This window comes from Hoplias malabaricus, chromosome 13, assembly GCF_029633855.1.
Source record: "Hoplias malabaricus isolate fHopMal1 chromosome 13, fHopMal1.hap1, whole genome shotgun sequence".
NCBI classification, from domain to species: Eukaryota; Metazoa; Chordata; class Actinopteri; order Characiformes; family Erythrinidae; genus Hoplias; species Hoplias malabaricus.
In genome coordinates this window covers 15,607,347-15,634,240 of record NC_089812.1, presented here as the reverse complement: position 1 = coordinate 15,634,240, position 26,894 = coordinate 15,607,347, and the positions used below count along the sequence as shown (strand labels likewise).

The window sequence follows — 26,894 nt, the reverse complement described above, 5'->3', positions numbered from 1 at the left end:
ACATGAACATACATGCTGTGAAATGAAATATAGCTCGCTGAAACTAAAACTTAAAGCATTGTTCTTGAGAATGTAGTCTAAAAACTGCACTCAGTCTGTGATTTCAGCATAAAAATTATCCATCTTTCGGCCCTAATGGAGGAATAGATGGATAAGAGTTAATATAAACATAGCAAAAACGTAAAGAAATTATATTTAACCATACACAGCCAAAACAGCCTGGCATCTCCTCCTAATGCTGGTCACCAGCCTAGTCACACACTGCTGTGGGATGGCATCCCATTCTGCAACCAGCATTTGTCGCAAGTTAGCCAACGTGGTTGTGTTGGTCACTCTGGCACAAACAGCTCACCCGAGCTGATCCCACAAGTGGTCAATGTGGTTGAGGTCAGGACGCTGATGGGCCATTCCATCCTCTTTCATCTTGATATCGCTTTGCATTGAGATTGCCTCCAATGATGACAAGCCTCGTTTTTCCAGTGAGGGAGGTGCCGCCCCACACCATCACACAAAATAAGCTGTGTCGCATTGACAGAGAGGATTTGGCCATTTTTTCATGGGCGCAACCCACATACTGAGCTCCACTGTTCATCCCACAAATGCATGTTCCTTAAAAATGTGGCACCATTTAAAAGGGAGATTAACAGGCTTTTTCCAACAGTATGAAATTTATTGCCAAGAAGCATTGTTACAACAAAGAAATAATCAACCAAACACAAATTTTCTTACATTTTGTGCTATGTTTAGTTTCTTTTCTGTTCACCACAACTGAAACTGGTTTAGATCATATGGCTGAGCTAAAATCACACAGGACAACACGTGCTATATTCCATACTTTATTCAGCAGTCTCAGTCATTTCAAAAGCCACTGGCACAGTGCTGAACATGGCAATTTTTGCAGGGGCTGACTCCATTGTTGAGGAATACTCCACAGTTTTTGAACCAGATCCCTACTTGCTGCACCTGGAGTGTGTAGCTGATAGCACCAGATGAATTTCATTTTGTTTTTCTTAGGAAGGAGCAGACAACCCATTGACTCAAAAAGTGGGCATAATCAAAGCCATTGGGTAAACCTCCAAGGGCCTGGAGCTGTGTGGTAGCAACATCACAGTCGCGCATTGTGCTGCTCCTGACTTATGGTGCTTTTCCATTACACGCGACCTATAATAAATTCTACTCATTGTTTGGTCCCTGGTTCATATTCCACTCCCACAACTCCATCCAAAATGTATCCGGTGTCATCTCAAAACCCTGTCTCTTATGGGAACTGCTTTGGAAACCACAACAATGGCTGCAGTAAGTTTAAGTGTTGTTTATCGTGTTTTGGCATCTTGTTGTTTTGGACTGAACACAGCCACACCATCAGTTCAGACAGATCAGTTGCAGCTTCCAGATGTCTCTGGATTCTTTTGTTGGCCATGGCCTAATTTTAAAAACGTTGGATAAAAACAAATCTGATCTCTGTTCTAGCTGGAGATTTTACAGAGGAAGACTTTGTGCTTGACATCTGCACTGCATGGCGTAGAGTGACGACTCTCTCTGGACAATCATCGCTCTGCAAGGTTTACATGTCAGGCCTCGCTATGAACCATAAGAGTGCAGGGAGTAAAAAAGAAACTGGTTCCTGGGACCAGGGCCAATTATGACTAATGGGAAAGCAAATAAAACTGAAGAGAGTCAAGTAGAATAGAGTTGTTTAGGGACCATGCTGTGGAAAAGCGCCATTAGAAGTTAGAAGTATTTGAGGAGGAGGGGTGGTGTACGTGTCTCAGATGCAGCAGGTACAGATAAAGTTGGCCCATGTTATATAATGTACCTAAATAAAATATTCTGTTTATGTTCATGTGATACCACCAATTTATTAATAAAGAGTACTGCAGTATTTCTGGCAGTGGACAGGAGTGTATTAATCCATGTTTTCTGTAACCGTACACTGTGTAAACAGGACGCTGCACTTGGGCAGCAGAGTGGTTAGTGAACGCCTGAGGTTTGGCACGGGGTCGTTTTCGCTGCTCTCCTCCTCCTCCTCCTTTTCCTTTTCACTCTCCTCCCTCTCTCCTTCACCACCCTCCGACACAAACTGCACCTGCCAGAACTCCAGCCTGCGCAGCTCCTTCAGAGTCCGGCAGCTGCGTAGGACCATCATCTCAGTCAGTCTGCAACTGCGCAGACGCAACCAGCGCAGGTCCGGCAGACGGCTCAGGCAAAGCAAGCCAGGGCTCACTTCCCGGCCACCCAGCCCCAGACCTTCGAGCCCTGCCCAGCCTTCCCCAAGACCCAGTGCTGCCATCTGCTGGCGGCTCCATGTGTCCATCTCTAGGTGTTTGAGACAGGACAGGGCCTGCAGACCAGGGGGGGCGCATGCCCTCAGTCCGGCAGCGGTGACCCGGATCATATCCCGAAGCTCCAGATGTCTCAGACGCCCCCAGGAGCTCAGAGTCTGCAGGTGCTGATTAGTAAAAGATGGCACATTGTCTAAAACCAGAGTTTCTATGTTGATCCCAGAGGAGGGTGCAGATGTCAGAGGTTTATTTTTGAGAGAGGCGGCTGCCACAGCACAGTCCGGCTCAGGTGGCACAGTTGGATTCTGGGCAAAGAAGCCAGGGGAAACTTCACAGCCATGCAGCTCTAGAACCTGTAAATACAGGATGCAAAACTGATATATGTCTAGCAATGCCTTGACCACATTTAAAGTTTATAATGCAGGTTCTGAAATTAAAACAGACACTACTCATAAGAAAATTTCACACATGAACCCACCTCAAATCTAATCAGAGCAAACTTTAAGTGAGAAGAGCAGTGACAGCAAATTAGTAGAAAGATGTTTCTGGGGTTTTTCTAATTCAGACAGACTTCTGATCTCCTGTTGGCTACTGTTGCTTTGATTCCATTTTTTTAAAACTGGAAATATTTGTATTAAACAGTCTGAAAGACCCCAAAATTATTAACACATATAAGATAAAGGATGAGACAATTAATATCACAGAGCCATGTTAGCATAGTTACCTAAAAGAAATGATTAAACATTGCTGTATTTTATCATATATTTTGTCACCATTTAATACATTTAACACAGCACTTGACGCCTTGCCTTACAGTGTTTTTACCATTTATAAAGACGTTGTTAATCTCTTGAGGTTTAAGAATAGGTGTCAAATTCTATGTTTATTAGTATTTATATTAATACAGTGCAGATATATTGCTTTACAATTTTCTGATTCTGTAAGGTCTGCCCATTCAATTTCATAAACTAATATAGATAATATGCAAATCATACCTGGATTTTTGTGGCTTTGAAGAGGGGTTGAGATACACAAGATACATAACATCTGCCTCTCGCTATGAATAATTATTGGATGTGTGTTTCAAGCTACATTTTGTGTAAAATTGTCCAATTGACACATGAATAAAAGTACGTCTTTATTAAGATATGAGTGGTGATGAATTTCTAGTTTTCTGTATCTCTTTTTACAGGGCTCTAGATCGAATAGGACCTCATCATTCAGAGAGCTTATGAACATTTGGTGTAAAACATGGAAATCAATTGCACTTTTATAATACATAATTTAGAAAGATATGATAAAATCATGAAAAAGGCCCATGATGCTATAAAATGTTCTGAGATAAGGTATTTTACCTTTAAGGTAGAAGGGAGTAGAGAGCAACTGGCCAGGCCGCGGAGGTCAGTGTGCAGTAGAGTGAGTCTGCACAGTCGTGGACATTTTGAGCCCAGAGTCTGCAGCCAGGGCTCTGAGAGGAAAGCTCCTCCACGTGCAGACAGCAGCAAACCACGCAGACGCAGATAACGAAGACCACGGCCCAGATACTGCCTTAATAACACCCACAGCACACGGGATGTCACCTAACACACACACACACACACATACACACACACATTTAAATACACACTGCAGTAGTTGATCCCTCTTTGCTGCAGTAAAAATATTTAATGAAAATAGAATGATGAACATGTTTGGGAGGATTTGATAGCATTTAAACCAAATCTGCTGCTGGCCACAAAAGCTAAATAAAATGAGAGATTCTCTGCATGTTGTGAAACAGCCATCAAACTGACACCTGGTGGATGTCCCACAAAAGATTAAGCCACTTTACTAAATGCCAATGTTGAGGACAGTTCAGATAATTTTTTTTTACTACATAGGCTTGACCTGGCTTAAGCCATCTGGCTAACCAAAGAAACGACTTTGTTTAATACCCTCCAGATGGATATGGACGTATTAACGATATGGTCTTAGACCAATTTTAAACATGGCTTCCAATGTGTGGGACCCACTCTATGGTTCATAAAAGGGTAGGCACTACAAAGCAAGGCTGCACTTGACAGTAAAGTGTTACTTTCACAATGTTCACATTTTTGGGTGGTAAAAATGACTGATTGAATGTTTGAGTTGTTAAAAGCAATAAAACAGTATACAAAACAATGTTAATTTACCAGGAAAAGACAGAAACAGATGAAAGAAAAGGTAATGGTAAAAGGCTGTTCTTACCCCTTTCCATGTTGAAAGGTCTACAGTTCGCCACAGTCTCTGGTCTTTCACTAACTGTTTCCAGCGCTTACACACTCTAAATATTAACAAAATGATGTTATTTATGAGTGTTACACACCAAATAACCAGGGTAAAGAGCTTATCCGCTTTCTGTATGTTTACTCATGGGTTGTGCCTTTGGGACTTACAGAGCCTCGCTGGTGACCTCCCTTCAAAATCAGTTTAGATATGTGAACGACTTAATAATACATGAGAACAAGATATTTAAACATCTCGTTCCCACGCCTTAATATATTTTAAAGGGACGTCACTAGCAGGGATCCATGTTGATTAGGAGTAATTTCTTATTTATTTTTGTTTTATTTTAATACATTTTCTTTAATTTGACTGTCTCTGTAATTAGTCAAACACTGAAAACAAACATTTAAAAATCACAGTAAAACACATTTAAAAAAAAACCCCCACTAAAGCTGGAGACGTCTAGTCTCGTCAACAACTCTGGCCATTTAATGTCTTTTAAAAAGACCAATTTAGGCAATTTGGGGATAAACGACTGTAAAGTTTCTCTATTTATGTTTTCTTAAAATATACCTTGAATTCCGCACAAGTTCTCGCACATTCAAATAGGATAAAATCTCTATTAAAATGTTCTCAGGAAAAAACTCCAGAGTTTTCAATTCTGCCATCGCTGTTGTAAACAAACGGCTTCTCTTCAACCGCCGGTTTATAGGACCATTTTCCGTTTTAAAACAGATTATAGCCAATAAATATTGGCAGGAAAAAATAGAGAATAAGAAAATAAAAAACAAAGTAAAACAGTGAACCGCTTTAGACCAATGAGAATGTTTTTAATCCATATCTCTTACGCAGATAGAAAGGACTTTTGGTTTAAAATCTTTTTCAGCCGTTATGAAGATGACGGTGGATCGAAGAGTTTGGTCTGTATCGCCCCCTACGAGAAAGGGGGGGAACTACAAAATGCTAATAAATTACACAAAGTTGCACTTTTCAATCTCTTAAATTACTGGCACATGCACCCAAACAGTAATAATGTATCTAGCAAATGAACATTTAGCATCCCATATAGATATACATTAATTAATTTCTTAAAGCCAAATTATTAAAACACAGTCTACTATTGAGTTGTCTGTAAAACTTTAAAAAGCCCATCATTATGGTATTAAATCGAAAACGTTGTTATTTAAAATATTAGTCTAAAACATTATTTACTACGTTTATTTATTTGATTTTTATTTTATAATTATTTGTATTTTTTTTATTCATTTTTTCTCTTTGAGATTTTACTTAATAGTTCACAAATAATAATATAATAATCAAAATATGGTTTTGTTTAAGAAATGCCAAAAAATCATGCTTTAGTAGGTTCTCAGTTAAAATAGTTTTTTCATGAGTGTTGTTGTGATAGTTATTACATTATTATTATTATTATTATTACTATTATATTTATTATCAATAAAAAAGCAATTACTTTTATTTTGACTAACTTTTAACTGGACTTTTATCTCTCAAAGCGCTGATCTACAAACGCTTAACAATGAGATATGACTGAGGCTCTGTGTCCGTGCTTATTTGTAGATCAGTGATTTCTGCGGGTTCCCGGCTCTCGGGGAGTAACCGTCCCTGTCTGATTCTGTTGTTGTGGGTGAAAGACACGGCCGGAGATTTCACACAGCCTAGACTCTTCATGTCCTAAACCATGGCTGGTATTAAAGGTGGGAACTGGAGCGTGTTATTGCACACGTTTTGGTGTTTTATTCTGGAGTTAAATAGAGGTGTGGTCGATTTAAAACGTTGCGGATGGTGTTTTAGTTGCGTTGCTACGTAGGGCCGAGTGAAGGCTAAAACCCTTTAGTTAGCCCTTTCCCTGCGATTCGTGAACGTTTAAATGTTTATACTTTGCATAGGATATTAGATCAATGATTTCTGGTCTAATGTTAATGATTAGTGTAATGATTTAACTCTAATGTTATTTTATTATATTAGGCTTCAACCACATACATGCTATTATTTAGTATATAGTACAGGACTGTTGTGTTATAACAAATTATTGGGCTTTACCTCCCCATTCTAGTCCCATTTTTACGTTACATATCACTATACATTTATTACAGAGCTGTTCTATAGATAGAACCTGTTTAACAAATGGTAGATGAAACAGAAAGCAGATTAATTGAGATCCTTATGTTAATAAATAGGAGCACAAGCACACCACAAGAAAAGAGAGTGAGAGTGGGGGGGGTGTCAGGGCCTAGCTGCTTTTTTGTTATGATGTGAGTTATATTTTGGGGACATTGGAAGGACTCCCCTAAAAGCCACACCTCATACGTAATTGCTGATATTATTGGAGAGTGACTATATTATACTATGCTTCAGCTTAGAAATGGGCAGTAGGACATTATTTTGTAGTTATTCTGAACCCCCCCCCCCTGTATTTGGCAAATACTGTACCTAAATAGAGCTAAACAAAAGCAAGGTTTGGTTAGAGTGTATACTTAAGTACTTCTGCTTGATTGGATTGATTCCAGTGAAATTTCAGAAATTAGTTTTATAAGTGACAATAATTATGTGTCAGAAAGTAATTTATTATAATACTTTTTTACTACAAATGGCTTGCACATAACTATATATATATATGTATATATATATTCAGTTAGAGTTATCATACTGCCATATGATATGGTGTGGAATGCCATACGTATGGTAACTCTAACTGAAAGTGTAATTTTTTTACGCACTCTTTTATTAGAATTCAGGTTTTCATTCCACGCACAAACTTGGACCCCTGAAATTGCAAGCTATGATTCTGCTGACCACATGCTTACTTTCCCCTCTAGTAATGTTAAATAATTTGCTGATTCTGCTGATTTAAACACACTTTTCTGTTATTAGTGGGCTCATTAGTGTGGGGTTTGAAATTCTAGGAGTGTGCCACCTTCGCTGTGGTCCCAGAGGGGCTGAATCATATGACTGATCATGTGAGAGGTTTCTCAGCAAGCTGAAAGCACAGCTGCAGACCCAGCTGATTCTGCTACTTAAGATTTGAATTCTGTGTTTCAGAGCTGAGAAAATATTAACTGTGTGGTGCAGGGCTTTAGAACAGTCAGGGCCACATCAATCTTTTAATTGATTCTGATTTTCTGTTACCTGCCAGATACTGTTAAATTGCGGGGGGGTGAGTTCATTTGTTACTTCACACTGTTAGATAGAGTTTAAAGCAACACTGGATAGTATTTTTACCTTAAAATGACAGCTTCAGAATTATTGTAATGCTCCACAGAGCTGTCAATGGGAGAATAGGCACTCTGTTGTTGCTACTGCAGAAACTGCACTGTGTAACTTTTGGAGGAGGGTAGGGAGGTCCAGCCTATGATCAGTGTCACAAACCCTATGTTTTGTAAAGAAAGTTTCACACTCTGGTACCCGTCTCTCTTCCCTTAGATTTACACACCTGCTGAGTTGAGTGTCAGCCCTGACCTTACTCACATGACTGTAACTATATTGAGATGTTCCTGCAGACCTTGATTAGTTGGATTAGTCGTGTTAGATTAAGGCTGGAAGTGAATTCTGTACAGAATAAGAATCCACATTCAGGACAACTGCAGTACTAGTCAAATTCAACATTATAACACTATACAGCATCGTGATCCAGATATGCCACGGTGTTGGATGATAGTTAAGGACAGTTACATCCTGAGGGTTTCTATTCTGCACTAAAAGAATGTCTTAGAAACCTGATGTAAGATTGACCTTTTTTGTTCTGTTGTATTCTCTATGAAGCTAAATTGGTCCAACCATATTTACCACAGTATAGTATGCAGTGTACATACATTGTATTAAGCATTAACCAGAGCAAAAGCACATTTACAGAAATAAAATTTAAATATATTTAAATTGTTCACTAGTATCTTTTCTGAAATTCCTTTCAGAAAAAAATCTGTATCTGACACATTTGGAAGCAGCTGAAATTGAATAGCTGTGTAATGGCACTTTATCACTGCATGGTACCTACTCATCTTGACTTGGCTCTGCTTTTTTGCTTTTCCACAAGGCAAATCCGGTCCTGGTCCTTGAAAGCGGGTTCTTTTTATAGTCCCAGCTCTCTCATGGTTCCCAGCAAGTCAATTAGGGACTAAACCATGACGTCCAGCAAAAACTCCAGCTACAGCAGAGATCATGATTGTTTTTAGCCGATTCACAAGGGCAGCTCATAAATTTACGCCGTGGTCTTTTGAAGAGGTTTAAACACCCCTTGGATGATTAACTGTTGAACGAGTTCAGTGAGAGCTGGAGACTGCAACAAGGAAAGAGCAAAACTCTACTGGTCTGTCTGAACTGATTACAGAGCTATGTTCAGTCCCAAACAACATCAACAACAACATTGCAATGCACCATGGGTTGCTGTGGTTTCCAATGTCCACTGTTCCCGTTAGAGACGGGGGTTTTGAGGCGAATATGGATACATTTCAGGGGATATCAGGTAGCAGGGACCAAAAAGCGAATAATGTAGGTAGCATGCCATGGAAGAGAGTGCCATTACTGTACAACAGTCTCTGGGTGACTTCACTCCATTGTGAAACCAGTAATACAACACCGCAACCAAATTCAATATTCCCATTAACTGAAGCTTCCTGTCCATTTTCAAACCCTTGACTGTGACAGTCCCAGTCCAAGAGAGACATACTGGACTTACTGTGCTATTGTTTTCTTTCTATTTTTAGCACTGATCAGCCTTTCTTTTGGCGGAGCCATTGGCCTAATGTTTCTGATGCTGGGCTGTGCTTTGCCAGTCTATAAGTGAGTAATGTGTATCAGAACATATTTACATTACCAATTTTTTTAAGGGTCATAATCTAAAGGGGCTTTGACATAAGTAGACATAGTTGTCGTTTCCAAATGGAAAGAGTGCTTCATAAAAACTAATTTTGAATTCATTATGTTTCTGATGTCACAAACATGAATGAATTTACATATGACATAATGTATTATGTATTCAGCAACTCTGCTCATTTATAGTGAAGTAACAAGCAGAAAATATAATGAAGTGACTAAAGTTTATTTTTCTTATATCTATGAGGTTTTCAGTCAAAATGTAACATTCCCACATTTGAGTTTGGACTGATTTTGATAAAAACAAACATAAGTAAGCAGGGCAGAGGTACAGTTTAGGAAATGTATGATTATTTATATATTTTGGTTTTTGGAAATGACACGACTGTTGTAGGTGATATTAAGGGACAAATGAAATATGCAGTTCTACAAAGTAGACCTTTTTTGCTGCCTAATTCCAAAAGTATCCACACACCTCAAGCAGTGAATTCAGCGACTTTAAGAGCCACACATTGCTGACACAGATGTTCCGTTGTGCACACAACTTGTGTAATCTCTGTGGAAATGCATAGGCTAAGGTGCACAATCATTATTAAATTGAGTGACGTATTTTCACATACTGTGAGTGATGGAGCACCATCCAGTACATTTGGGTTGAGTTGGAGTGGTGTCTGTGATGCAGAGCCAATTATTCTTCATCAGTACCTGACCTCACTAACGCAGTCTGTTTTCCAAAATCTAGTGTCAAAATTTCCCTGAAGAATAGAGAATTTTTTTGCTACAAATTGGTATAAACTTCCTAAAACTAGTGGGGCTGTTGTATTTTGTTGTTGTAATTGGCATATGTCTCATACTTAATTTTCTTTGTGTTTGCATCTGTTCCCAGTGAATACTGGCCTCTTTTTCTTCTCTTCTTCTACATCCTGTCTCCCATCCCTTACTGCATCTCACGGCGGGTGGTGGACGACACTGACTCGGCTAGTAACGCCTGCAAGGAGCTTGCCATATTTCTCACCACAGGGATTGTTGTGTCAGCCTTTGGGCTGCCTATCATATTTGCACGTGCTAGTGTGGTAAGTGATATTTCTATAGAGAAGTCATTCTGTATGTATATATATATATATGTGTGTGTGTGTGTGTGAATTTGTATTGTGGTACTTTTAATTATGTACAAAGAAATTTCTCATGATTTTTAAACACTCTCCAGCTCCATTATTGGTCCACTGGATCAATACCTTGGGCAATAAGGATTGAAAACACACACAATAGAGAGGCCATTTGGTTCTATTGAATTCCAACGATAATTCCAACAGTAAATATTTGATAACTACTGGGTATTAAATGGATATGGTAATGCCTTCCCAAGCGGGGGGATATGCAACAGTTGTAGTCTATTAATAGTTTGGGGAACAAAATTTGGGGAAATAGTGGCTTAGTGGTTAGCACATTTGCCTCTCAGTGCTGGGATCTTGGGTTCAAGTCCCATCTGGGTGGAGTTTCCATGTTCTCCCTGTGTCTGCGTGGGTGTCCTCCGGGGTCTCCAGTTTTCTCCCACAGTGCAAACATGGAGGGTAGGTGAATTGGCTTCTGTAATAACTGTCCTGGTGTGTGAATGAATGTGTGTGTGCCCAAATGTATTGGGGCTCTATCCTGGGTGAAATCCTAGTGCCCGATGCAATCCTCCAGGTGGGCAGTTGTTCCTGGTCCAGAGTACGCTGGCTGCCGCTTCTCGCCAGTGTGTGTGCGCGGATTGACTGTTCTGAGCAGTGTGGATTGTAAAGCATCCTAGGGTATCTAGAAAGGCGCTATATAAGTGTAACGATAGATAAATACACACCTGCTAATAGGGATGGGCGGTATCCACATTTTTCATACAGTCATACCATGTCAAAATATTGTCATGGTATAAGGTACCGTGGGGAGGGGTGTGGTGTCAGGCTGCACGGAGTCTTATGTTTTTGAGTACAAAGTCGAGTGACTGCAAATTTAAGCGAAATAAGATGGTGGACACAGTGTAGAAGCACAGCTGGCGCTAACAGGCACTTGTGGTTTAGCACACCACAGCAGAATTTTCAGTGAATTGAGGCTCAAATCACACATATTTAGAGGATAAAGCCATATGGCTGTGAACACAAAGTCGAGTAAAGGATTTTCTAAGAAGTTTGTCTGTTTACAGCTTTCTTCCTCTCTCTTTTAACACAAACTCATCGCTAAACTAAGCTCCTGTGCTTGTGGTTTTCTTCATCTGTTTTCAGACATTTCAGCAGTCATTGAGCTCCCACAGCGCCCCCTCTCTGTGGCTCTCTTAAATGCACATGAACATTTTAGCCAACTTTTAAAGACACAACAGAAATTTGACACAGCACACACGTCATGAATACCGGCCTCATTCTGAGATACCATCTGCATTGTTACATATGCGGTATTATTGTTATTGCTAATAGTTTGTTCCCTGGCATTCATTCATTCATTCATTCATTTATTTATTTGTTTACTTACTTGTTTATCTCTCATAGGTGTCTTTCAGTGGAAAAATGATATGGTGCAATTGCATTGCACATACCCAACTCATCTTTCCTCTACACAGTCACAGATGGACTGTTTTTTTAATGCCATTTGCTGCCTAAATAATTAATCTTTGTGTTTCCAGATCGCCTGGGGCGCATGTGCTCTTGTTCTGACGGGAAACATCGTCATTTTCGGCACCATCCTGGGCTTTTTCCTCGTCTTCGGCTCAAACGACGACTTCAGCTGGCAGCAGTGGTAAACCAGAGCCTGGGAGCGACTGAACTGTTTTTATTCTACACATTCTTATTATGACTATTGTTGTTGTTATTATTGTCTATTATTTATAGCCACCACCCATCCATATTGACAGGAAGTCAGTGCAATAATTTGTTGCTGGGATCAGTCCGACCTCAGAAAGTTTTTTTTTTTTTTCGTTGGTTTGTTTGTTTCGTTTTGTTTTTCTTTGCTTTTCTTTCTTTCTTATTCTTATTCTATATATTTATTCATAAGCTTCCCTTGTAGACTGGTCCAGTGGCCAAACCAAGGTACGAACAAAGCTTCTCTTCATAGCGGCATCTGCTGAATGTACAATAGCATTAAAAAAGAAGTTTATACAAACCTAGTGTTCTCTGAAAGAAATTTGAACACATGAAAAGGACATGAAGGAGACTTGAGACAATGAAAGGAGCTTGTGATTGAGATGTCTGTGGATTTACTGGCTCTGTTAGGGATAGTGATTGGTGGAAAAGAATCAAATTTGCACAATTGTCACCTTACCTCAAGTATAGTTGATCATCCAAGACATGTTTTTTGTCCAGAGTTCACTAATGAAACTTACAAGCCACACACACTTGCCACAAACAGCTTCAGACATATGTGTGTATAGTAAAATATGATTACTATCATATTAATGAGAGAGATATGTCACATTAAAAAAACAACAAAACAGTATTATCACCTTCATTTAGTCTCAGTGATAATTAAGAGGGTGGTGTAAGCTTTTGTGTATTATTTGTTGAAGAATACCACAGCAGGTTCTGTCTTAGGTTTGTAAAACCCTCTCTGGAGCTACATGGGTTGGGGGTGTTAATACCCTACATGCTTGTATTTTGTAGACCCTTTACAGTGGGTAAAACCAGCTGCATTAAAGTGCACACATTTCAGACACGTATGTTTAATAGGGTACAGAGTGTACACACACTGGCCACTAATACATACACCAACATTGTATCTACAGTCATTGTACATTTCATCAGCCATGCAGGAGCTGAATACAATCAAATACCCCCAGCCCAAGTGTGACACATTGTTTCTGTCCAAAAAAAACCTGTATCTGTGCTTTTGTGGATGTTTAGTTCAGTACATCATTTGAGCACAGGAACAGTCCTTCACACTGTGAACATTTCATGAAGAATGGACCAATAGAAACGCTGCAAAGTTACAAGGAGTAAAATCTTTTTACTCTGACTTTGACTTCCACTGAAAGTTTATTCCTTACTATTTACTATTTTGCAGATACATGTTTGTTCTTGGACAGAGACAAAACGTAGGAAACCGCGTCTTGGCCGATCAACTGCATTCACTTTTGTGCAAATTTAATTTCTCATCAGTCTTTGAAAAGCATTCTGAAGCGCTGTCTGAAGCCAGTCTTCAAGACTTATTCTGGAGTCGGTTATGAAGGATATCCTTGAGCTTCAGTGAGTGAGTTAGTAGTGACTCACTGTCTTTTTAAAAGTTAAATATTTGAAGACAAGCTTGTCTTTCATGTAACTGAAGGGTAATAGTCCTAATTTATTAAGGTCAAATGCACTGTTGGCTGCGATTATGCTGCTTTTAGGTTCTGTCCAGGGCTTTCAGAAATGATTCCCTTTACTCCTGCTGATGTAGTATTACAATTACAATTTAGTTGATGGAAAATGTGGTGACGTGTCTGTTGACCTGTGACGTGCACTGCACACTCCTCCTAGAGTACACTACACTTCTAGTGTGATGGTTTTATCATATGTCTTGAGCCAGAGATGATAAAATCAAGTCTCCGAGCTTTTCCACTGTGTACGCAGAAGCACTGATGATGTTCTGTTACGTTTTCATCCTGTATTTAACTGTTTGTTTCTTTGTTGTTTTCCAGCAGTGTAGTGTTGGAGTAGAGCTTAACACTAACCATGTTAAGCACAACTGATTGTAACTTGATAAATTGTTTTAAGGTATTTATCATACAGTTGTTACATTTTACAAAGGCGTTCATGGTAACCCAGTGTCTGATTCATATGTCCACCAAAGGGCAACACTCATTTAACTAATTAACATCTACAACATAAAATAAAATGCCCTCATGTGTTTGGTTTGCAGATTGGTAATAGGTGGGTAATAATATGGTCATATGATGGTAACAAGTTGTATTTAATTTATCCATGAAATAAATGTTAATTAATAATAAAAGAATTGTCAGCAGAGCTACATCCGCTAACCCTAACATTATTAAAATGTTAATGGTCCAAATACAGAATTAATATTTAAAATCAGCTAGGCTATGGACATTGACATAAATAAATACAGCTATTTATTATCATAATATTACCATGTTATTACTCCCTTATCACCGATCCGCAAACTGTTTCTTTTTTTTAAATTATTATTTATTTATTCCGTATAATAATTCAGGCTGCTGTTTGTATCGATACAGAAGGTGTTGCTCAGCTCAGTGGGAGTATTTTCAGGTGAAGGTTAAGACTGTGAAGGAGAATGATTCCACTCTCAGAGTTCATCCAAAGGACTGTAAACAAGAAATGTGTGATTAAATCCCAGCGCTTTATGTAGGTATCCCATGCCGTTTATTACAAAGTACAGAACACGGTGGTCTTTTTCTTTTTTTATTATGATTATTGTTATTATAATTAATAAATAAATGCCATTTTTGAACAAGTGCTAGACTCTTTCTTTGTAACACTGGGCTTTAAAAGACAATTGTATTGTGTTTTGAGTATATAGTGGATGTTGGTACTTTTGGAATTGTGTTGTTTTAGGTGAGTCATAAAAATGCCTTCAATGTTATGTTTTTGCCAGATCATCCATCTATATATCCTGGTATAAATTTGGTTATGTAATGCCTTATCCAGTTTAGGGTCGTGGTGGGTCCGGGCCTACCTGGAATCACTGCGCGCAAGGCAGGAACACACCCTGGAGGTGGTGCCAGTCCTTAACAGGATGACACACACTAACACAACATTCACTCACACCTACAGACACAATTGAGTCGCCAATCCACCTACCATCGTGTGTTTATAGACTGTGGGAGGAAACCGGAGCACCCGGAGTAAACCCACGTGGACACAGAGAGAGCACACCAAACTCTTCACAGACAGTCACCCAGAGCGGGACTTGAACCCACAACCTCCAGGTCCCTGGCGGTACTCCATGGGAAGGACTGGGGTTCTCTTCCCAACCAGGCAATAACACCTCACCACACCAAAACCAGTACTTCAGCAATATTCCTAACCATTGCCTAATTTTGTATTGTGTTTAAATTGTAATTGTAATCTGAATAAGGGTGTCTGCTAAGTGCTAAGAATGTAATTGGCTCTTATGGCTCGTACAAACTGAACCACTGTTTGCACTCATTTTCTTGTGCTTTTGCCAAACCCGTCTCTCAGGTTGAAATGGATTGTGGACCAAGAAATGAACATTAAATATTTCTGTTTAAAGATGATTTGGCTCCCCCTGCAGGACACAATGTGTATATATGAAAACATACGCACACAAATGCTCAAAAAGGATGATGATAATAGAGCTCATGTTATGGCCATGGCGGTTTTTGAGTCCAAACCTAATGTCCAATGCCAAGGGTGGGCTAGAGAGGTATAAAGGCACAGTTACCTCATGATCTCCTGATGATTGGGTCAACATTTAGAGAGTTAAGAGATACAGAGGTGAAATCTGAAGCTAAAAGTAATGCTGAAAGCTAAAATGAATAGTTGGGGTTTGCCTGGTTTTGACACACAAGCTTTTTTAGAGTATGTGCAGCATGTGGGATCAAGTTCTGACATGCCTCATGTTCATTATTTGCTTTAGTAGTAAAAGGCACAGGCCCATATTTTCTTTTTTGCTTAAATTATGCAGCCACAACAATGATTAAGAGAGCATGGTGAATGTGTGTTTTACCTGGGGCTATCCGAAAGTCTGTGCTATTTGCCCTTGACGCCTTCAAAATCATCTCCAGCAGGTGAAACAGAGAGGGGGAGAGAGAAGGAACAGAAGGAGAAGAGAAGTGCAGGGTTCTCAGTGATGAGGAGGTTTTTTGGTGTGAACAGAGATGATTACAGTCAGATTCAGTACCTCACAGCCAAGTGTAACCGCCTGGCCCAGGAGAAAGGTAAATCACTGCTCTCTTACCAAGACTAGCACAAAAAAGGTAGTATCAATATTTAATTTCTAATAATAACCATGACTAGGATAGAAAAATGTAATATTTAACACACACACAAACTTGTTACTCTTGATAATACTAAGGTAGTATAGTGTGTGTGTGTGTACAGCTTAATAAAATATACAGTTAAAAAAGGCTATAAGCCTCTTGTTATATAAAAATGATGGTTATAGTTATCTAGCTTCTGTTTAAAAAAAAATGAATAAAAAAATAGAACTTATGTCAAAAATCAGGCTGTGGTTTAAACCTCATATTTTATCATTATAACAAGTTAGAAATGTTCTAACTAGGTTTGTTGTTTAAATCTAAACCAAGGTTATAAATACTCTATACATTTCAAAGTATTAAAACATGGTTATAAAGTAAACCTTATAGTGATATATCATAAATATTGTTATATAAAAGGTTGTTGTTTCTTTATGGTTATGATTTTCCTATAGCAAGGTTTATTTATTACTAAGCCTATAGTGTTGAAACGCAAATCTGTAAATCATAACTTATAATGCCACCGTTATAATGAGATATGAACTTTTTTTTAATTACTATTAATATTTTATTATTATATTATATAATACAATAAGGTTATAACTATAAAGTTAGAGCGTTTTAGCCTCCCTTTCACCAAAGGTCTCTAAAACCAAGCCAAGGCAAGACTGTACTAGTAAAGAATGTTAGTAAATCACTACTGTGACCTTATGCTAGATTATATCACTTTCACTACAGGCTAAAAAATGATCTTAGGGCCATGTTTTATGTTTTGTTTTGTTTCTTCATTTTGTTATTATTTCTTCCCCTTTACTGAATACAGTGGTAATGAGAGGAAAGTTATTGTTGGCTTGTACTCGCAGCCATTTTACAACAACTCCTTAAGTTGTTGAAAGTAAGCTGCCAACTTGGAACAAAGTACAGGATTTTGGCGAATATAGCTCTCGTGGCCATAAAAACACCAGGGACCTGTTTCTGTTCTTCCTCAGGTTGCTGTGGGTAGCAGGAAAATAAAACCCACAAAAAATATATAAAGAAAAAGATACAGTAAAGCATTTCTTGTTGTTTTGTTTTTGGCCGCATGCACATCAAATGTCTAAGTAAGTATTTCTTAAAAAATGATTTACTATGTCACAATAATTACTTACTTAATTATGTAACTTACCAAATCTAAACAATGACTAGTTCCTAATAATATTGATTTTTTTAACCTGATATTTTAAAAATCATATGTAGAAGCATAATAAAGTAATCACATGTTAATATCTTATAACTTTCAATAATGTTTTATTTTTTATCTCAAGAATGTTGTTATTTTTTTGTTTATTCATTCATCATCCAGTTCAGGGTAATAGTGGGTCAGGAGCCTACCCGGAATCACTGGGTTCAAGGCAGGAAAACACCCTGGAGGGGGCGCCAGTCCTTCACAGGGTGACACACCGTCACATTCACTCACACACTCACACCTACGGACACTTTTGAATCCATCTACCGATGTGTGTTTTTGGACCATGGGAGGAAACCAGAGCACCTGGAAGAAACCCATGCAGACACAGGGAGAACACACCACACTCCTCACAGGCAGTCACCCGGAGGAAACCCACACAGACACAGGGAGAACACACCACACTCCTCACAGACTGTCACCTGGAGGAAACCCATGCGGACACAGGGAGAACACACCACACTCCTCACAGACAGTCACCCGGAGGAAACCCACACAGACACAGGGAGAACACACCACACTCCTCACAGACTGTCACCTGGAGGAAACCCATGCGGACACAGGGAGAACACACCACACTCCTCACAGACAGTCACCCGGAGGAAACCCACACAGACACAGGGAGAACACACCACACTCCTCACAGACTGTCACCTGGAGGAAACCCATGCGGACACAGGGAGAACACACCACACTCCTCACAGGCAGTCACCCGGAGGAAACCCACACAGACACAGGGAGAACACACCACACTCCTCACAGACAGTCACCCGGAGGAAACCCACGTGGACACAGGGAGAACACACCACACTCCTCACAGACAGTCACCCGGAGGAAACCCACGCAGACACAGGGAGAACACACCACACTCCTCACAGACAGTCACCCGGAGCGGGACTTGAACCCACAACATCCAGGTCCCTGCAGCACCACCATGCCATCCTGTCATTTTATTAAATAGAGATAAACTAATTAAAAAAATATTAAATATTTAAAAAGTGTCTTCTATGCATCAAACATATATATTCAGTTCTTTTAATGGAGCCAAGCATTCATTTATTTCCATTTCATTGGCAAAATAGCACCCTGAATTAATGTAAAACACATAATACACATAATACACAATCACTTGTGGTTTTGTAATTTGTGGTTTGCAAATTCCTGTAATTGTTTTGTGTTTTTGGTTCTCGGTTGGACCAGATGTCTCCAGTGCAGTGAAAACACAAATGTTGGGTCATAATGAGAATGCATGAATTCAAGTGTTTTTTTTTTTCAGTGAAAGCAAAAGACTAGAACTGGTTTTATTGATGTGAAAGCAGTTATTCTTGAAGCAGAAAGGTGTATAAAACGGGTAGTTAAAGGGACTTTTGGGTTTGACCACTGAAAATAATTGCCTTGCAGCATTTAATATTACTTTCGATGTAAAACAAAGAATATACCCCAAGAGTTATATTGGAGTCCTGTTCAAGAGTTACGGGAAATGGGATTGTAAGATCCACCACAGGCAAAATGCAGCAGCTGTAGTTATGGTGTCATATAATGGGCCGTAGTGATAATGACTGAAAGGCATCCGAGCCTTTAAAAAATTCTCAGTTTACAGTTTGGTCTGTGTCCCCACCTTCACCTGTTAGGTAATGACCAAAAGAATGGGACTGTAGATACAAACGGTTTTTGCTATAACACAGAACTTTACTCTGAGGTTGAGACTGTGATTTATTATGGGATCCGAGACAAGAGCAAGTCAGAATGAACTAAACCAGACTTTTCCAAGTAAACCAGTTGACCCCAGGCACATGCTGCTCCAGAGAACTCCACTCTCTATTTCCAAGCTGGAGTGTAACATTGTATCTCTGTGTGTTTGTGTGTGTGTGTGTGTGTGTATGCAGCAGTGCTGGAGAGAGAGTTTGTGTCCAGCAGAGAGAGAGACAGGGTTCTGCAGGTGGAGCTGGAGCGTGTGTCTGTGCAGCTACGTCAGAAAGAACTCAGCTGCCAGGAACTGCACCTCAAAAATGAGCAGCTGCTTGAAACCGTCAAACAACAACGGGTGCCCCCCCCCCCCACACACACACACCTGATTATTACACCACTTCAGATTATATTTAATGATTAATGATTGTTTTCCAATGAGTGTTATATTGATATTTTCTGTCAACAAAACACATGTCTGGACACCCCTGATCACCCCTGGTTTTGCTGATTTTCAAAATGATGCGAGATTGCTCCCACATTACAGACCCAGACCCAACAAGACTGCCCTGGTCTTCCAGGTTGGTCTTTACCTGGCCAGAGGTCAGAGGACCTTCAGAGTTTCAGAGTTTCTGAGCAACTCTAAAAATGCCCCCCAACCCCCCCGACTTATATATATATATATATGTTAATCGTGTCTATATTACCTGAATGTAGATGGTCTGGGTCCAGGTGTGTGAAAAAGCGTTCCTGCTGTGTTTAGACTTGTTCAGCTTATAAAGTTGAAATGCTGGGAGGTTTGAACTGCATACCTCTGATCTCTCTTTACTGCATCATGAAATTTAATATGGATGTGTATTCATAATAAAGCATGACTTAAAATAGCAAAACCTGAAAATTACCATACCTTTTTACTAGCTCCATTTATTATAGGAGCATGTTGTAGCTCTACCATTAATGACTGGAACCCACCTGCTCTGCATACTTTGTCAGCCCCCACAGAGCAGGTATGATTTAGGTGGGGGATCATTCCCAGTGCTGCAGTGACACTGATGGTGAGGGTAGTGTGTAGAAAAACATGTCATATTTCAGTTGTGTGAAAAAGTGTGTGTGTGTGTGTGTGTGTGATTATTTTACCATGATGACCCACACCTTTCATATGACAGTATTTTGTGTGTGCATTTGTTTTATTGTATGTTTATTTATTTTCATTTGTGTGTATGTGTTCTGTGTGTTTATGTGTGTGCGTTTGTTTTTCTGTGTGTTTATTTGTGTTTGTGTGTGTGTTTATATATGTTGAGTGTGTGTGTGTGTTTCTCTCGTTGTATGTGTGTGTTTTTCTGTATTTTTGTGTGTGTGTGTGTGTGTGTGCATGCATCTGTGTAGTTTGTGTGTGCATTTGTTTTATTGTATATTTATTTATTTCCATGTGTGTGTATGTATGCTGTGTGTGCATTTGTTTTTCTGTATGTTTATTTATGTGTTTGTGTGTGTGTGTGTGTGTGTGTGTGTTTATATATGTTGAGTGTGTGTATGTGTTTCTCTCGCATGTGTGTATGTGTTTTTCTGTATGTTTGTTTATGTATCTTTGTGTGTGTGTGTGTGTGTGTGTGTGCGTGCGTGTAGGAATTGGTTCAGTTTTTGGAGCAGAGAGTGGTCTCTATAGCGGAGGAAAGCTCGAGGGAATCCGCTCTCTTCAGCCTTCAGCTGGAGCAGGTGATGTCTGATATGCAACAGCTCCAAAAAACAGAGACCCAGCTACAGGGCCTGATGGAGCAGCTGCACCAGGAGGCCCACCATAGTGCCACAAAGGCAGAGGGCCTGGAGGCAGAGCTCAGCAAGGAAGCCCAAGTCAAAGCCAAGCAAATAGAAGAGCTGGAGAGGCAGCTGAAGAGGTGAGAAAGTCTGCTGGACATTTGTCTATATTAAATCATAAAGTGCTATTGTCGTTTGTTTACCTTACTATTTGCAATGGCCAGAGTGTTATAAATCTTGGTATAGTATGACCTGTGTCCTGCTGACAGATATAAACTAGCCCACTCACCTCAAGCTCTGAAACAATAGTCTATAGACAGTCTGCATTGCCCTGTAATCCACAGCCTGCTCCGTAATTGAACTTCCGACAGTCCTGGGGTCCAGCGATGCTACAGCAGTGCAGGTAGTTTCACTGCTTCACAGCTTAAGGGTCCTGTGAGCAGTTTCTTGTGTTATCCCTGTGACTGCTTGGGCTTACTCCAAGTGCTCTAGTTTCCTCCCATAGTCCAAAATTACATGTTGGCAGGTGGGCTGGCTGTGTAAATTTGTCCACAGTTGTGTGTGTGAGATGCCCCGTGAACTCATACTATTTAGGGTGTGTTCCTGTCTTATGCCCAGTGACTCTGTGTAGGCTCCAGACTTGTCTCACATTGCTAGTCTCTCTAGGGAGTCTAGTGTCTTTTGCCACTTAATGTGACCAAGAACAACCTACTACAGCAGGAAAAATAATCAATTTGACTGATGCCCAAAAGGACCAATCACATGTCTGCTATTTTGGCATGACGTGTTGAAGGAGGCAGATAGCCAATCAGAATGCAACTGGAAGAATCCTGACAGTGAGGCCAACTTAACACACTTAAAGTATCAGACTCTCTGTCAATTGTGGGCGGAGATTCAGCAACTGGATAAATGGTTACAGACAATGAATGAATAAATAAATGTTGCTTATCCAATTCAGGGTCACAGTGGGTCCAGAGCCTACCTGGAATCATTGGGCGCAAGGCGGGAATACACCCTGGAGGGGGCGCCAGTCCTTCACAGGGCAACACAGACACACACACATTCACTCACACACTCACACCTACGGACACTTTTGAATTGCCAATCCACCTAACAACGTGTGTTTTTGGGCCGTGGGAGAAAACCGGAGCACCCGGAGGAAACCCACGCAAACACAGGGAGAACACACCACACTCCTCACAGAGAGTCACCCAGAGGAAACCCACGCAGACACAGGGAGAACACACCAACTCCTCACAGCAGTTGTTGGATTATTCAGCATAATATAACCCAAAAAGAAGTAGTGTGAAAATGTATTGGTCGCTGCATTTGTTATGAGCTCCATCAGGAAAAGTGCTGCAGAAGCATGTGATTGATTTGTTCACAGTGTTCATGGGGATAATATTTTATCCAAAAGTGTGTTCAAAGTTTTGGTTTAAACAATTTAAAGATGGGGATTTAGATTTTAGTGATTGTGAATGTACCATATTAATACTTCATTTTTAGGTTATTTATTGTTAAATTATATTTTTTACATTTTTAATACTATGCAATAGTTAGTAACATAAAATGGCAAAAGCATGGGAGAATTTGTGAATTTTCAATTACATTTATAAGTCACATAAAAAACTTTTTAAAAGCAATTTATAGCTTATTTTACACTGGGGAATTTGACCAAGGTTTTTAATCTTTCCACTCAGCTGTGTACCTTGAGGTTTCAGTGCCCCACAAAGATGAACCTCTGGTGTAAAAATAGTGTTTAAGTGATTTATCAACAAACAATATAAAAGTGTATTCTTTCAGATGGTAATTTGGTGATGATTAATAGTGACTAAAATACTAATCTTAATGTTAATAATTTTCTGGTTGATCAGCAAGTCACAGGAAGTGGAGGAGCTGCAGAAAGAAAATACAGCCCTTCAACAAGAGCTGAGCAAGGAGCAGGACATCCACCAGAGGACAGTGATAGAACTGCATCAGGAGGACACCGGCAGCGTCCAGAAACTCAGAGAGACCGCAGAGCAGCTGGAGTGGCTCTGTGAGCAGCAGAGGAACTGGATGTGCTGTGTTAAGAGGTGATGATAAAGCCGTATCAATATACAGCATTGTACAGATATACTACAAGACACACAAAGTAATATAATATATTTGAAACCTTATTTAATATAAAGACAATAATAACAGTTGAGTATTAATCTCACCTATATGTGTGTGTATGCATAGGTTCAAAGACTGTCTATCTGATGAGAAGGAGTCCCTGGTTCTGCAGGTGAAAAGGTTACAGGAAGAACTTGCAGAACTGAAGAAGGAATCCAGCTCAGAGATGATTGCTGTAGAAGAAAATACACCCCAGCACTGTGACAGGTCACAATCCCTGATGTACTTAGTGGTTTTTGGTCAGTGAGCATTGTGTTGTTGAGAAACAATCTTTCCATCACTTTAAAGAAACATGTTTCACAGTAGGGCGGCACGTTGGCGCAGCAGGTAGTTTCGCAGTCACACAGCTCCAGGGGCCTGGAGGTTGTGGGTTCGATTCCCGCTCCGGGTGACTGTCTGTTGGTGTGTTCTCCCCGTGTCCACGTGGGTTTCCTCCGGGTGCTCCGGTTTCCTCCCACAGTCCAAAAACACACGTTGGTAGGTGGATTGGTGACTTAAAAGTGTCCGTAGGTGTGAGTGTGTGAGTGAATGTGTGAGTGTGTGTCTGTGTTGCCCTGTGAAGGACTGGCGCCCCCTCCAGGGTGTATTCCCGCCTTGCGCCCAATGATTCCAGGTAGGCTCTGGACCCACCGTGACCCTGAACTGGATAAGGGTTACAGACAATGAATGAATGAATGAATGTTTCATAGTAGAAAGCAAGTCTTTTCAACTTTTAAATATTCATTTATGTCTTGTGTAAAGATGGATGATATGGCCCTAAAATATTATCGCAATATTTCAGGGTATTTTGACGATAACGATATTATTGGTGATATGACAAAACACTGAAAATAATTTTACTCATTTAAAGAACACACTATTGCAACAAAATAAATGTTATAATAAAATAATTATATTTAATTTCTTATTTAGATAAGATTTAATGACCTTTTATTTTAATACAAATCTAACAATTCCAAACATTCCGAAGAAACACCAAATAAATGTGTAAACATTTGCCGAAACTTACCAAGATTCTGACATTGCATAAAGAATATTCAGAAAGAATATTTAGAATATTTAGAACCACCTCCATAAGACTGAAGTCACTCATCTTTTGGAGCAAATTTTACACCATAGACCTGTCTAAATGACTCGGAAGTCGGAATTTCAGGATAATCATGATATTGATTTTTTTATCATTTAAAAAAAGGTTGTGATAATATTGCACACGATACGATATGATATTATGTTTGCCTTTGTATTTTCTAAGTTGGGACATGGAGGCGATGGTGGATCTGCAGGTGGAGGCCGACAGATGGAGGCTAAGATATACTGAACTATTCAGCAAACTCTCTCCAAACCTGGTAAAACACACACACACACACAAAAACACACACAAAAGTGAGTTTTCTTAGAATTAAACATCCTTTAAAGTAATATAAGGTTTAATTGCAAGCAATTTTGGACTATTTCTATTCCTTCGTTCCTTCCTAAAATTTTCACACCATTGTTTTCAGAAATTGTTTACACTGAAGTTGATGCACTGATGGTGCTATTTTCATGTTGCGAGTTTAATATTACACTGACCACATATACTTGGTTCTCAGGGGAAGTGGAGGGAGGACGGATACTTAAAACCACCATGAAGCCTAGAGAAACTCCAGAGTACTGACAACAAACAAACATCAATCTACTCTAACATCCATCCCTGGCTTTGTCTTTTCAACTACTGACATTAAATACTCCAAGCTCCTGATGACAAACTGAAAAATTCTGACTTTGAACACCAAACTACTGACAGGAGACCTCAGACTGAGAGGAAACCTGTCAAACCCTCAGCTACTGACAGTAAACCCTAAATTATTGACACAAAAACTCAAACTACTGACACCTTACAACCCCAGACTACTGATATCAAACCCTGACCTACAGACAGTAAACCCCAAATCCCCAGTTGTGACCTAACAAAGCTGTCTCCAGCTGAGTAGCTACTCATGCAAACATAAAACAAATATTCTTGTTGTTTACAGTGTTTTCAAGTGAATTATGTTTAATAAAAAGTTTTATGAATCTCTCATTAGTTTATTTTTCTATTTCATTCAAACCCTTTAAGAAAACAATGCTAAAAGTAGCATTGATCATGTTATCTATGTTTGAGTTGTGCAGTGTATAAACAAAGAACACTGTATTAACAAATATCTACATAATGAAAAAAATATACATAAACAAAGAGCAGTAAATAAACAAAAATCAGTATTTAAACAAAGTAGCATGAATTATGTCATGTTTTGAGAGTTTTGTAGGGGATATATTATTAAAAACATAGACTTGTTAATTGCATTTCCGCATTAATGTGTGGATCTTGAGCCCACCAAACCACACACTGTGAAACAAGACCAATAATTTTTCGGGGTGCTGCCTAAGTCAGAAAAAATGGGATAAAATTAGTCGTTCTAATTCTGCTCTGCTTCTGATGTCAAGTGCAGAGACTTTAGAATTGCCCCGCCCCCTTGTCTGAGTCTGTCCAATGACAGTGCTGGACCCGCATTTATTTGAGAGCGCAAAGACGAGGTCAAATGCACCAAAACAGACACAATGAGCACTAAGAAATAAGAGCAATGAGTAATGACAGAAAAAATGAGAACAGAGACGGGGTAAACACTGCTGTGGGCCTCATGGGGTTTTGACCAAAGCATGTCATAGACATTTCATTAAGAATCAGAACTGTGTTCCACAGTGGAGAAGGGGTAACCCCTCGGTGTTCTGTCGAATCCAGTAACAGAGCTTTGAGTATAAATAACTTTTCTTGTAAGACCCTGTCCCACTTGGAGTCTGTAGACATGTGAGTGCACACACTTTCCTAAACAGCCTTCACTCTATCATTTGCTGTGGTATATGACGGACAAAGTCATAAAAGTATATTTAGAAGAGTGTGTATCTTCTGCTAGCAGATTTGTAGTGTGAGTGATGATGTGTAAATCTGCACGCCGGTGCTGGCAAACCAGATGTTTGCCTCCTGGATGCTATTTTGCACAGTACCAGGAAGGGATCTTGCTGGGTGTGTTGAAGTATGGACAGGTTGTAGAGACTTGGCAATGAATATGGTCTAAAAACAGACTTATTCATGTTGAATATTAGTCACAGCCAGTAAAAACTCATGCTAGGGTTTTACCTCCTGGAAACATCCATTAAAATAGTGTGAATATTTAGGGTCAGGTGAAGTAGCTGAGGTGTGTTTTTTTACTGCAGACACAACATTTACCCTCCTTTCCACTTGAGGTAGGTACCTTACTGTGAGAATTAGATGGCATTCAGCCATCAGAGAAGCAGTGAGCTTCAGATCTGGATCAGAAGTACCATTCCAACTGAGTTCCGCTGTAAGGATTTTTCCTTCCTTGCTGCAGCGTCCAGCTCTCACTGGAGCATTTGACCACGGTGTAATTTTACAAGTTGCTGTTGTGAGTCACAAACAAATGTGATCTCTGCTGTAGCTGAAGAGTTTCAGAAGGAGAGTTAGTGCTGGTCGTCTGCACTGCATGGCGTAGAGTGAGGACTCTCTCTGGAGAATCAGCGCTCTGCAAGGTTTACACGCCACGGTTTAGTCCCTACTCGGATTGCTCAGAACAACCAGAGAGCAGGGACTAGAAAAGAACCCCGTTTCAAGACCAGGACCAAATTTACCTGATGGAGAAGCAAAAGAGTCGAATAGAGCAGAGTATAATGACTCTGCAGTGGAAAAGCAGCATTTGTGCTTACGAAGTGAAAGAGGCAAACATAGTTTGCAAATCATCAGATGAACTACAGTCTGTAATTGTAG

The 26,894-nt window shown here is 39.7% G+C and overlaps 3 protein-coding genes across 3 annotated transcripts; 2 read left to right on the top strand and 1 right to left on the bottom strand.

Annotated features, from left to right (window-relative positions):
- Positions 1-598: 598 nt before the first annotated feature.
- LOC136664861 (F-box/LRR-repeat protein 12-like) lies at positions 599-5,402 on the bottom strand. The gene is made up of 4 exons (XM_066642316.1): positions 5,100-5,402; positions 4,509-4,584; positions 3,638-3,862; positions 599-2,635 (listed from the first exon to the last, which is right to left on the bottom strand). The coding sequence occupies exons 1-4, from the start codon at positions 5,192-5,194 to the stop codon at positions 1,907-1,909; spliced, it is 1,125 nt and encodes a 374-aa protein (XP_066498413.1). The 5' UTR covers positions 5,195-5,402; the 3' UTR covers positions 599-1,906.
- Positions 5,403-6,126: 724 nt separating this feature from the next.
- Positions 6,127-14,770, top strand: leprotl1 (leptin receptor overlapping transcript like 1). Its single transcript, XM_066642001.1, has 4 exons — positions 6,127-6,241; positions 9,248-9,323; positions 10,243-10,429; positions 12,007-14,770. Exons 1-4 carry the CDS (start codon positions 6,226-6,228, stop codon positions 12,121-12,123), a joined length of 396 nt encoding a protein of 131 aa, XP_066498098.1. The 5' UTR covers positions 6,127-6,225; the 3' UTR covers positions 12,124-14,770.
- A 1,290-nt stretch (positions 14,771-16,060) lies between these two features.
- Positions 16,061-25,101, top strand: LOC136664351 (hyaluronan-mediated motility receptor). The gene is made up of 7 exons (XM_066641491.1): positions 16,061-16,233; positions 19,384-19,541; positions 20,810-21,078; positions 22,813-23,013; positions 23,162-23,302; positions 24,348-24,441; positions 24,685-25,101. Exons 1-7 carry the CDS (start codon positions 16,146-16,148, stop codon positions 24,721-24,723), a joined length of 990 nt encoding a protein of 329 aa, XP_066497588.1. The 5' UTR covers positions 16,061-16,145; the 3' UTR covers positions 24,724-25,101.
- Positions 25,102-26,894: the final 1,793 nt, after the last annotated feature.